The sequence below is a fragment of the Ranitomeya imitator genome, chromosome 7 (assembly GCF_032444005.1).
Source record: "Ranitomeya imitator isolate aRanImi1 chromosome 7, aRanImi1.pri, whole genome shotgun sequence".
NCBI classification, from domain to species: domain Eukaryota; kingdom Metazoa; phylum Chordata; class Amphibia; order Anura; family Dendrobatidae; genus Ranitomeya; species Ranitomeya imitator.
This window is the reverse complement of record NC_091288.1, coordinates 188,831,177-188,844,186: the sequence shown is the minus strand read 5'-3', so window position 1 is coordinate 188,844,186 and position 13,010 is coordinate 188,831,177. Positions and strand designations below refer to the sequence as shown.

The following is a 13,010-nucleotide window of genomic DNA, read 5'->3' as shown; positions in this document are numbered from 1 at the left end:
AATGCCTACAATTAAAAATGTAGTATAGTTCTACTGATTCGCCATGTTGCCAGGGCTGTAGAGTCGGTAAGCCAAACCTCCAACTCCTCAGTTTCCATGACATCAACTCCAACTCCACCAAAATGTCGCTTACCCCATGTGCAGGGCATTGCAGTAGCTTATGTATCCATGGTTATGACCACTCATATAGTGTTAGTGGTCGTAACTATGGAAACCTAAGCTACTTCAGTGCCCTGCACATGGGGTAAGTGACAGAGCAAATCAGGAGAACTATAATACTGTTTTTGTAATTGGAGGTATTTTCTAATATTATTGCACACACTACATTTTGGGATCTTGGAGGTGGGAATATTCCTTTAAGGTTACGTTCCCACGATAAGCTTTTGGTGAGTTTTTGCTGTTGCAGATTTTCTGCACCCATTAAGTAAAATAGGTCACTTGCATTTTTTTTTAAATACGCAGCATGAAAAACTCACCAAAAACTCATCATGGGAACGTAGCCTAAGAAAGAAATCTTTACATCTTCTCATGTAATGCCTTTGTCCCGATATTCTCCTTCTACACAATGATTAAGGAAGGTTGTTTGGCAGCAGATTAAGGAAGTGAGTTTTACGTGGGCAATGTCCTTGGCAGGTTTCTACATCACGTAAAAGGTTGACTGCTCAGACAAGGTCAGGACTAGACTGCAGACCGAGGTGCTCATCCAAGAAAAACTAGGCTTGAGTTCCCCTGGGAAACTAAGCCTAATCATGGGGTGCACATAGGTAACATATGATACATTTTTGGGGTGCACATGAAACCCTTCACGGATTCCACGAATCCAAAGCTATTTGAGTAATAGAGATTACGCCCCCCCACCCAACTTTTTGCAGGTCACGAGCTACTTTCAATAAGATGTTCAAAATTTCCCAAAATGTATGGATTCTAACAAAATTTAATTTTTGGCACCTCAGTTTGTGCAAATCCAGCAAAATGGCAGCCAATAGAAGTTCATACTGCCTTATCTCTCTCACCTGCCCCTGATGCCGCAACTTCCCGCCATTACTCCGTCGCTTGCCTAGGTTTCCCCTCTGCCGCCAGTCGCCTTCACTCTTTACCGGCACTTCCAGTGGCCTTCCGGACTATGACATGTGCCGCCCCACCTGACCCACGTCGAGGCCAAGCTTGTGCCGGAAGTGTTGGCCTACAGTGAAGAGGAAACCGGAGTGGGGGCCTGTGAAACCAGCGGGGACCTTTCAGGGGCTAGGTGACCATGAAATTTTGTTTTATTTATTTTTCTTAAATACCCCTTCCCAGATCATCTCTTTGGCAGTCGGAGTTAATTTGATTTGCATTGAACATATTTGACGTGAATCGAATTTCCCACCCGATTTTGGGCAGATCTGTCGAATTCTGGCTGAATCGCACATCTTTAGTACCTTCTCCAGGAGATATTTGATCCCGAGAGAAATCCCTCGTTGAGAGCGAGACTCCGCGTCCGTAATCTGATGATTACCCTGATTTGTGCCGCCGATTTGGTAACTAGAATCGGCATAGAGGCCACCTAACGTACCTGTCACTTATTGAAGTGCTTCTCAGATATTCGTCCATAGGAAGGTCAATTAGGACTTCCCATAAGTTGGATTTAGTTATTACACTGTCCTAACTTATGAATGAATTGCTCATTTCTGCTTCTTTTCCTTATCTCCCAGTATGTGGAGACCATCACTTCCCGTCAGAACGACATCCAGAAGTTTATAGCTGAAGGCTGCAGAGAAGCGTTGCTGGAGGAGAAGCGGCGCTTCTGTTTTCTGGTGGACAAGCATTGTAATTTTTCGAATTATCTCAATTACTTCCACATACAGGTGAGATTACAGATGGGATTGCGTTAGAGGTAACAGGCTTAGCCGGAAGCTTTTTGGCCTGGATCCCAAAGTCTCTCCACCTACCTGGTGACACTGAATGTGTTAATGAAAATCCTACCAATGGGGTGAATCCTCACAAATCCAAATAAGCTATAATTTTATTGATGCATAAAAATAAAAACACTGAAATAAATGATGGGGGGGGGGGGCGCATGGACAATGAAATTTCACAAGAAAATGGGTATAATATAAATAACAACATTATATTCCCGGAGTTACATTTTTAGTATAAATATGGTAGCCGGGACAATAAAAAATACAAATAAATATGAAATGGACAAGCAAGTATAGGAGACCATCAACACATTTCAAAGTAGGCAAAATGCCATATAAATAACACATGAAAAGATGTATAAAAGATGGGTGTGGTATAAAAAAGTTATATTCCCTGAATAGGATTTATTAGTCTGTAAAAAAAAAAAAGACATGAACACAAGATCATGGGAAATAGAAATAAATACCAAATGGACAATGTGGTAAATGTAAAAGATCTTCAGTATATATCAAAGCAGACATGCCATATAATAGGGGATAACATGAGAAAAGGTGACCCCAGGACTCCGACGCGCGTTTCGCCAGGTGGCTTTCTCAAGGAGTCATTCCTTGTCCACAGTCACTATAAAAAGTCAACTAATTTTTTCGGCACAAGAGGCCCAGCTTTTGGGGCTGTCGCCCTTGTGGGTACAAAAGTGAGAGAACATGTATTGGACATCGGTGCAGCACAGTCTACCAGATATCAAGTCTTTAACATCTCTACCTAAACACTTTAAGCTTGTCCACAACTGTAATGAATCGCCTCGTCCTGCACAAATTGAGGCCAAATGGATTTTTAGTTGAAACATTTAATCACCGATCCCACGTCATATCTCCAGATCTTGTATCGGAAGATCGTTTCTGGCATCCTCTTATTAACCAACATGCCAGATGATTTTTCTTCTCTCGCATGGACATTGGCTTCATTGGAAGCGCTCCCAGGGTGCCTTGTCAGGCAGGCGTTCTCCTCCTGCCATGTCCATAGATTATGCCACCAGAGTTGGCTAAGAAACCACTACACCTATCAATTATGCACAGGAAAAGCGTAGTAAATCTAATTCCATTGTTTCTTAATGCTTTGATGTGGACTTTCAAGAGATGTCATTTAAGCTTTTGTTCTTTTTTTTTTTTTTATTTCTCTTTAGTCTACTGATTTGCTCACGTCTAAAATCCCGAAGTGGCAGGAAACGTGCAGCGATGTCGCCCAAGTGCCGGATACCATCATCAATAATATTAAAGAAGTTAGGACTCCAGGATCCACTCCGATATCCGGTACCCCCGAACCTTCTCCACTCATGGACAAGAAGGCACTGGTACGATCCCAAGGGCTACATGATGACTTCTCCCTATTCTTTATTATTGTGCACTAGATGTTCTCTTCCGTTCTGATCGGTGGTGCTCAAGATGGTGGCTATACACAGCTGTGAGCCGTACGCTCGTTCAATCATACCTTCCCTCTTGTACATGCTGAGCATCATTGCGTCCTGCCAACTTTTCTGGTGGCGGCTTGTCTTCCTTGAGAACAAAAGGATCGGTCATGTTGAAATTCAACCACTGGAGGATACTCATTCCCTTGTCATCTGCCATCGCGGAAAGTCAGGACACCTCCACACTCCATTACATGGTTGGCTAGTCCCACCAAAATTCACATGTTGGGTCAACATTGCTCTGTATGTGTGGCAAAGTTTAGGATGCTGTCTGCCTTTATTTTCCATTTTATGTACTTAATTTTTTTTTTTTGTCTTAGATGGCCGGAGACTATGACTCAATCTCTAGGAACACATTATTGAAGGTGCCCCCGGCTCCACCATCCAGTCGGGCACAGACGAGCCCCTTGGTTGACATGTTCAACAACCCAGCAGTCACTCCAAAGGTGACTTACGACAGGCCAAAGTCATCACTAGGTGAGCGAGGAGAACAAACTCCCAGTGGGGAAGAGGTGTCAAATATGATATACCGGTAGTTATAATTTTCAAGATTTGTGCTTGTTGTCGTTCTGTCCTGAATCTGCTTTGCGCACGTATGAGAAATACGTCATCGTCTTCATTCTCTTCTTGACAGCAGAGAGCACAGATGACGGCGTCCTCCCTCGCTCCATGTCCGTCGCTACAGGATTGAACCTCATGAAAAAGCCAAAAGTCCGAACCATTTTCCCACACCAAGGAAACGGCAAGACGCTGCTGAGCTTTCAGCAGGGAGACATCATCACTCTTCTTATACCAGAGGAGAAGGATGGCTGGCAGTATGGGGAGCACGACGCTACCAAGCTGTAAGTGTACATTTGTACAGTCCGCTAGAACAGCACCTGAGCATCCAGAAATCTGGGGGGGGGGGGGAAGCAAAATAACACTTGGAGTGCGGGTTCCTACTTTATTTTTTAACTTTTCTCTGGATTTACATCGGTAGACATTTTGCGTGCACCATTTTTTCTCGCAGGAGGACTGGGAGCACTGTACACATTATTTCTAGTACCGTGCATGAATACTGTAAGTGTGTAATAGGTAGTGCCAATTATATTAAGGGGTCTTCTGATCACCTATTTATTGCCTGACCCCTGCTTGTGGAATGTAAAGGCTGCAGCCCCTCAATAGTTTTCCCAGATGCAGCAGCTCGTGTTTTTTTTTTTTTTTTTCTGGTACTGGAAGGCGCGTACATCTTCTATGGTGGTTAGCTGAATATTCTCCAGACCCCTCTATACACATAAGCCCACCACAAAGCTGTATGTTACCGTATATGTTCGTGAAAATGCCGCCCCTCGGCTTATACACGAGCCGTTGTCCCAGAAAGACGGTGGGGGACAGGTGGCAGAAGCTGGCGCTGCAGCTGTAACTGTGCCCGCTGCTAAAGCAAAATGAATGTTCACTGCGCTGGCAATGAATATTCATTTCTTAATAATAATAATTAAGGATTATCACCGCGCTAATTATAACAGAACTAACATGGATTGAACTAATATAAATGGTATATATGGTTAATTTTTTGGTGTTGTACTCACTTCATTGGTATTCGTGTTGTGCGTTGCAAGGAATCCGTGCACGGATATAGCGCATAGTAGCGCGCACAGTAGTTACAGCCGCAGCTGCTGGCTTCCAGCACACATGCTACTTACCTTTCCTGCGTACCCTCGCTGCATCTCCTTCCGGTGCCAGTCTTCCAGCCGGGCGATCACGCGTCCCCTGCTCATTAAGGTAATGAATATTCACCCCTCTTCTCTACCATATTCGTGGAGTGAATATTCATTACTTTAATGAGCGGGGACATGTGATCGCTCAGCCAGAAGAGCTTCTGGCGCCAGAACGAGATGCAGCGATGGCACGCAGGGAAGGTAAGTAGAATATGGGTTTTTTTGTTGGTTTTTTTTTATAGGAACCATGCATACAAGGATAGGGAGCCATGCATACAGGGACGGGGAGCCATGCATACCAGGACAGGGATGAGGAGATAATGCATGCCCAGCTTATACTCGAGTCAATAAGTTTTCACAATTTTTTGTGGCAAAATTATGTGCTTTGGCTTATACTCGAGTATATACAGTAATTTGTTCTCCATGGCCAGAGGGTAATAAGTGGCTGCCAGGCACATCTGGTGGTGGCTTATCACCAGGGAAGGGAAGCCTGGAATGTCATACCCGATCCTTGTCGCTCTCATCAGTAAGGAGGCCCCGTACAATCCTGATCACACTGCAGGTTTGTCCGAGGATTTCTGTGATCCTACAAAGGAGAAAGGAGAATCCTACGGTTCAGAAGTTTTGATAATTTGGTATCTCTGGAGATGACGGCTTATCAGGATTTTACGATTTTATTTATAAAATGTTTTGTCGTCAATGTAAAGCTTAGTTCATGTTCATTTTTTTTTCTTGTTGTTTCCAGCAAAGGATGGTTCCCCTCATCATATACCAGACCGCTAGAAGAGAACGGAAAAGAATCCACAAAAGTGCCAAGGTGGGGACGGAAATGTGCCATGTGGTTCACGGTTTCTCTTACTGACCCAACTCGAGCAAGTTAGACTTTAGGATAATATGCGCGGCCTTGTTTTACACAACCACAAGCCCTGGCGCAAAACATTTGACGTCACATTAAATAATATACAGACCCAACGACACACCTAGAACATGCAAACCCCGAGGACATGGCTCGTAGCCAGGTTTTGTGGCAGTCAGAACAGGAGCGCAGCAGCCGGCACGGCGGTGAAATAATGGCCGTGCATCGGTGTACTGTGCTGTGCGTCAGACATGAAGACGACCTAACGGGAGGGTGAAAGTGTCGGACACCAGAGTAAACGAATGCTAACATGTCTGTGTCCTCCTCTCCTGCAGTGTGACTCCCAGTCCCGTTCCGGTGAGAAGTCTCAGTACGGCCAATCTACTCGACAAAAGGGACATGGTCCTTCCTGAGCCTGACTACTTGGAGTCTTCTTCATTTAGGGAGGCTCCAGCTACCTTCACCCCATCTATTGCCAAAGAAACTACCCTCGCCGCAAGTAATGGATCACCAGTAAGTGGATTCTGTCCTCCGCCATTGCAAAAACTGTGTTGTTTTGAGTCATTGGAAGTTAATTTTTCAAATGGAGACCGCTTCAGGAAACAATATTTTGTTAAGGAGTTTTTAGCAGAGTTCAGACATCTGGATTTCAGTCCGCAATGCACAGAATGGCCACAGGTTTCCCGACCCCAGCGTGACCGTCTCCTAGAAATATATGAAGCTGTCATGCCTGGGTCGGGAGACCCACAGCGAGTCTGTGCAATGCAGTCAGTGATTAGACCAAGATCCACGGACGTCTGCATGAGACCTTATTATTTTCCTGAAGTGTGAGATTTTAGCTGCCTCTGGACCCCCCCCAACAACGATAAACCTCCAGGATGGTCCTCGTATTACTCTTTAGTGATGTTGTAAAGCGACATTATTCAGTTAGCAGCTGCAGGAGATGATGTAGGAGCCAGGGAGCTAGCTATCAGACACGGCCAGACTCCTCATAGAGAAGGCAGAGATGTCTTTTGGCAGTCTCTGCCTTCCCTATGAATGTATACACAGCACTGTACAAACACTATGTATACAGTTTAGGAAGTACAACCCCTGGCAAAAATTATGGAATCACCGGCCTTGGAGGATGTTCATTCAGTTGTTTAATTTTGTAGAAAAAAAGCAGATCACAGACATGGCACAAAACTAAAGTAATATCAAATGGAAACTTTCTGGCTTTAGGAAACACTGAAAGAAATCAAGAGCAAAAAATGTGGTAGTCAGTAATGGTCACTTTTTTAATCAAGCATAGGGGAAAAACTTGGTGTTTCTTAAAGCCAGAAAGTTGTCATGTGAAATGACTTTAGTTTTGTGCCATGTCTGTGATCTGCTTTTTTTCTACAAAATTAAACAACTAAATGAACATTCTCCAAGGCCGGTGATTCCATAATTTTTGCCAGGGGTTGTAGTAACAGCTGGGGAGAAAGTAGGAGAACCCAGTCAGGAGGAATTAGCCCTGTAACTGGGGCTAATATGTCAACTACCAGTTACATGGGAAATAGAATATAAAAAAAAATATTAATTAAATATTGTTTTTTTTTAAATTAATATAAAATACGTCAGCCACTTTCTACTGAATATATGTAGAAAATACGTCAGCGCAGCAAACCAGTAACTTTTCATAGTGGGGAGTCTGATAATCCTATATCCATATAGACATCAAACAAGGGGACGTATCAGCAGCTGCTGTCCTGAAGGACTGGAACTGTTCTTGTCCCGCCTTGACTGCTGTTTATCTGCCATACAACACATTACATTCTTTATATGACCCTTTGCCACTTACCTTGATAAAACCAGTTGTTGGCCGAGAGAAGACTGACCACCTCAGTGGCAACTTTCTGAAAGTTCTTGTTTCTGACAAGCCCTTTCACCAGGTCATAAGTGCCCAGTTTTTGCTCTTACTTTACCGCTGCTGCCCTCAGGGTTTTTTTTTTCTTTTTTTTTGTAATCCACCATACTCTTTCAGAGACATAGGCTTTTTTGTTCCCCTCCCATTTTTTTTTTCCTGAGGGGGTGTGCCTAACAGGAGGAGAATTCTATAAAGACATGCCCCCCTTAGGGGGTGTGGCTAACAGGAGAATAATGCAATGAAGACCCGCCCCGGAGGAACAATGTGAGTCACACGCTTAGAAAAAGGTCCATATACCTTATGGCGGATTAAACAAAACAAAACTGAATACCCTGGAGAGCGGTGGGAATAAATCAAGCAAAAACTTCCCACTTTTGATCTGATGACGGGTCTATTTTAAGAGACTTGTGTTTTCTATTTGAAAGGGAATTTTCTCTCTGGCTAGAATTGTCATAGTGCTAGGTGCCTGCAAATCTCCGTGCCGTTTATTCCTTAAAGGACCCCCTTATCGTGCTGATTTTATCACATTGGAATCCGGAGTACAGGTGCTGCCCTCTGCTGTTTATCCTTGGAATTACAAGCTACATTATTCTTATTTATCACCCACATCCCCCCTGCATGCGGGGCAAGAAATGAGCGACAAACCACTTAAAATACCTCACATACAAGCTGCGTAGATATGTGAATTATTCAGCTAAACCAAAATTAAGTGACTTGGCAGCTTTTTATTCTGCAAGTTCCAGAATAACACCCAGGAAACCTTCACACCCATCGCAATATCAGGAAGCCTACATCTTAGTATATGGCTGCCCCAGGTACAGAAATCAGCAGCTCTTCAGATCTGCATTGTTCTCCTGTTTTATCGCTGCGGGTGAGGTCAGCTTGCCCTTGATTGTCAGGAGCGCGCCGATGCGCATTGAAGGGGAACGCCGCCGATGGGAATATGTCTTCATGTATTACCAGCACAATAGCCGAAAACTGGACCAAGTGGAGGACACAAGATTTATAGTGATAGGTGTCCTAGAGGGAGGAGTGAAGGTAACCCGGAGCCTATAGAAGTGTCCGGCACTGCAGCATTACACAATGCTGGAGATAAGCCCCTGATGCCGGTGGCCGCAGCTCATCTTCGATTTTGGGGGTGACGGGTTCCTTTTAAAAAATAGCACTGTGCGGCTCTGGAATAAGGAAAAGACAAATTACACAAATGTTAAGAAAGCTCGGCTCATTAGGATCGTGCATTTACTACTAACACCAGCCCCAATCCTCTCCACACACGCAGGAGTCACCCGACTGTCCGGCAGGTGTAACGGGGTCATTGTCATAGGAAAGGAGGGCGCAGAGATTACTGCACACTGCTGACATCTACTGGCCACTTCTGTGTATTGCCAGTAACCGTGCTAAGGATTATAAATTATATATGTCTATCATTTTTATATTTACACAATGTGATCGGTCATAGTATATACAGTGTAGAATTCATTTTCAAAAATTTTTTTTTTTTTTTTTTTTTTGCAACTAACAGAAACCAACACCAAATGGAGTTATGAAACACCCATTTTTGAGGTATGACATTAATGTTATTATTTCTGGAGAAGTATGCCAATTTGGAATAAGGGAAGGAAGGAGGTTGGGATGGAGTGATGGAAGGAGGATAAGATGGAGGGATGGAGGGATGGAAGGAGGATGAGATGGAGGGATGGAAGGAGGATGAGATGGAAGGAGGATAAGATGGAGGGATGGAAGGAGGATGAGATGGAGGAATGGAAGGGGGATAAGATGGAGGGATGGAAGGAGGATAAGATGGAGGGAGGGATGGAAGGGGGATGAGATGGAGGGATGGAAGGGGGATGAGATGGAGGGATGGAAGGGGGATGAGATGGAGGGATGGAAGGGGGATGAGATGGAGGGATGGAAGGGGGATGAGATGGAGGGATGGAAGGGGGATGAGATGGAGGGATGGAAGGGGGATGAGATGGAGGGATGGAAGGGGGATGAGATGGAGGGATGGAAGGGGGATGAGATGGAGGGATGGAAGGGGGATGAGATGGAGGGATGGAAGGGGGATGAGATGGAGGGATGGAAGGGGGATGAGATGGAGGGATGGAAGGGGGATGAGATGGAAGGGGGATGAGATGGAGGGATGGAAGGGGGATGAGATGGAGGGATGGAAGGGGGATGAGATGGAGGGATGGAAAGGGGATGAGATGGAGGGATGGAAGGGGGATGAGATGGAGGGATGGAAGGGGGATGAGATGGAGGGATGGAAGGAGGATGAGATGGAGGGATGGAAGGGGGATGAGATGGAGGGATGGAAGGGGGATGAGATGGAGGGATGGAAGGGGGATGAGATGGAGGGATGGAAGGGGGATGAGATGGAGGGATGGAAGGAGGATGAGATGGAGGGATGGAAGGGGGATGAGATGGAGGGATGGAAGGGGGATGAGATGGAGGGATGGAAGGGGGATGAGATGGAGGAATGGAAAGGGGATGAGATGGAGGGATGGAAAGGGGATGAGATGGAGGGATGGAAGGGGGATGAGATGGAAGGATGGAAGGGGGATGAGATGGAGGGATGGAAGGGGGATGAGATGGAGGGATGGAAGGGGGATGAGATGGAGGAATGGAAAGGGGATGAGATGGAGGGATGGAAGGGGGATGAGATGGAGGGATGGAAGGGGGATGAGATGGAGGGATGGAAGGGGGATGAGATGGAGGGATGGAAGGGGGATGAGATGGAGGGATGGAAGGGGGATGAGATGGAGGGATGGAAGGGGGATGAGATGGAGGGATGGAAGGAGGATGAGATGGAGGGATGGAAGGGGGATGAGATGGAGGGATGGAAGGGGGATGAGATGGAGGGATGGAAGGGGGATGAGATGGAGGAATGGAAAGGGGATGAGATGGAGGGATGGAAAGGGGATGAGATGGAGGGATGGAAGGGGGATGAGATGGAAGGATGGAAGGGGGATGAGATGGAGGGATGGAAGGGGGATGGGATGGAAGGAGGATGAGATGGAAGGGGGATGGTATGGAAGGGGGATGAGATGGAGGGATGGAAGGGGGATGAGATGGAGGGATGGAAGGGGGATGAGATGGAGGGATGGAAGGGGGATGAGATGGAGGGATGGAAGGGGGATGAGATGGAGGGATGGAAGGGGGATAAGATGGAGGGATGGAAGGGGGATGAGATGGAGGGATGGAAGGGGGATGGGATGGAAGGAGGATGAGATGGAAGGGGGATGGTATGGAAGGGGGATGAGATGGAGGGATGGAAGGGGGATGAGATGGAGGGATGGAAGGAGGATGAGATGGAGGGATGGAAGGAGGATGAGATGGAGGGATGGAAGGAGGATGAGATGGAGGGATGGAAGGAGGATGAGATGGAGGGATGGAAGGGGGATGAGATGGAAGGGGGATGAGATGGAGGGATGGAAGGGGGATGAGATGGAGGGATGGAAGGGGGATGAGATGGAGGGATGGAAGGGGGATGGGATGGAGGGATGGAAGGAGGATGAGATGGAGGGATGGAAGGGGGATGAGATGGAGGGATGGAAGGGGGATGAGATGGAGGGATGGAAGGGGGATGAGATGGAGGGATGGAAGGGGGATGAGATGGAGGGATGGAAGGGGGATGAGATGGAGGGATGGAAGGGGGATGAGATGGAGGGATGGAAGGGGGATGAGATGGAGGGATGGAAGGGTGATGAGATGGAGGGATGGAAGGGGGATGAGATGGAGGGATGGAAGGAGGATGAGATGGAGGGATGGAAGGGGGATGAGATGGAAGGGGGATGAGATGGAGGGATGGAAGGGGGATGAGATGGAGGGATGGAAGGGGGATGAGATGGAGGGATGGAAGGGGGATGAGATGGAGGGATGGAAGGGGGATGGGATGGAAGGAGGATGAGATGGAAGGGGGATGGTATGGAAGGGGGATGAGATGGAGGGATGGAAGGGGGATGAGATGGAGGGATGGAAGGGGGATGAGATGGAGGGATGGAAGGGGGATGAGATGGAGGGATGGAAGGGTGATGAGATGGAGGGATGGAAGGGGGATGAGATGGAGGGATGGAAGGGGGATGAGATGGAGGGATGGAAGGGGGATGAGATGGAGGGATGGAAGGGGGATGAGATGGAGGGATGGAAGGGGGATGAGATGGAGGGATGGAAGGGGGTTGAGATGGAGGGATGGAAGGGGGATGAGATGGAGGGATGGAAGGGGGATGAGATGGAGGGATGGAAGGGGGATGAGATGGAGGGATGGAAGGGGGATGGGATGGAAGGAGGATGAGATGGAAGGGGGATGAGATGGAGGGATGGAAGGAGGATAGAATGGTGGATGGAAGAGGGATGAGATGGAGAATGGAAGGAGGGTGAGATGGAGGGATGGAAGAAGGATGGGATGGTGCATGGAAGGAGGATGGGATGGTGGATGGAAGAGGAATGGGGTGGAGGAATGGAAGGAGGATGGGATGGAGGGATGGAAGGAGGATGAGATGGAGGGATGGAAGGAGGATGGGATGTTAGGAGGATGAGATGGGGGATGGAAGGGGGATGGGATGGAAAGAGGGCAAGAGTGCAGGAATGGATGGAAAGCGGGGGGCGAGAGTGTAGGGACAGACTGATAGTGTGTTGGACGGACTGTCAGATATTGGAATGGATGGTTGTTGAGATAGACAGATGGTTGGTGAACTCGATGGCAGTGAGGATTGGATAGATGATATGAAAACCTTTCTTTTCTAAACCTTCCCTTCATGCATGACCTTTTCTTTGTGCAGTGCCTGTACCAAGTGATCCAATATATTTTGTGAGTGAACTACAATCTCAGGAGCCCGGTGGCACAGATTATGTGGCACTGTATACTTGGTCCATCTAGTTTACCTTCTTGTCCCGTACATGACAGAAAGAAAGGTAGTAAACTGGATGGAGAATGGAGGGACGGATGGATGGCTGGATGGGTTAGTGGGATATTTTGTCTGCTGTTACTAAATAAAGCAGAACATTGCAGTGTGCGTCTCCCACCATGTAGCTCCCGGCAGTTTCCTTTGTCCCCCTGGGTGTCCTCTGCCTTACAGCACTGAGAGTGTAATTAACATACGGTATATGCCATCCTTTACATATGCGTGCACACTGCTATTGATATTTATATGGCCCTGTCCCCCTTGTCAGGACGGCCCGTCCCCAGTTCCATCTTTAGACACAGAT

The 13,010-nt window shown here is 46.9% G+C and overlaps 1 protein-coding gene across 2 annotated transcripts in view; it reads left to right on the top strand.

The window, feature by feature from the left end:
* The window catches only part of BAIAP2L1 (BAR/IMD domain containing adaptor protein 2 like 1), a 78,514-nt gene that overhangs the window by 63,986 nt on the left and 1,518 nt on the right, over positions 1-13,010 (top strand). Inside the window, exons 7-13 of one of the 2 annotated variants that reach the window (XM_069734244.1) lie at positions 1,692-1,844; positions 3,083-3,250; positions 3,685-3,841; positions 3,999-4,206; positions 5,807-5,878; positions 6,253-6,430; positions 9,328-9,368. In XM_069734244.1, coding sequence (XP_069590345.1) covers positions 1,692-1,844; positions 3,083-3,250; positions 3,685-3,841; positions 3,999-4,206; positions 5,807-5,878; positions 6,253-6,430; positions 9,328-9,368 — 977 coding nt within the window. The remainder of the gene's footprint in view (positions 1-1,691; positions 1,845-3,082; positions 3,251-3,684; positions 3,842-3,998; positions 4,207-5,806; positions 5,879-6,252; positions 6,431-9,327; positions 9,369-13,010) is intronic. The other variant, XM_069734243.1, reaches the window with a different exon arrangement.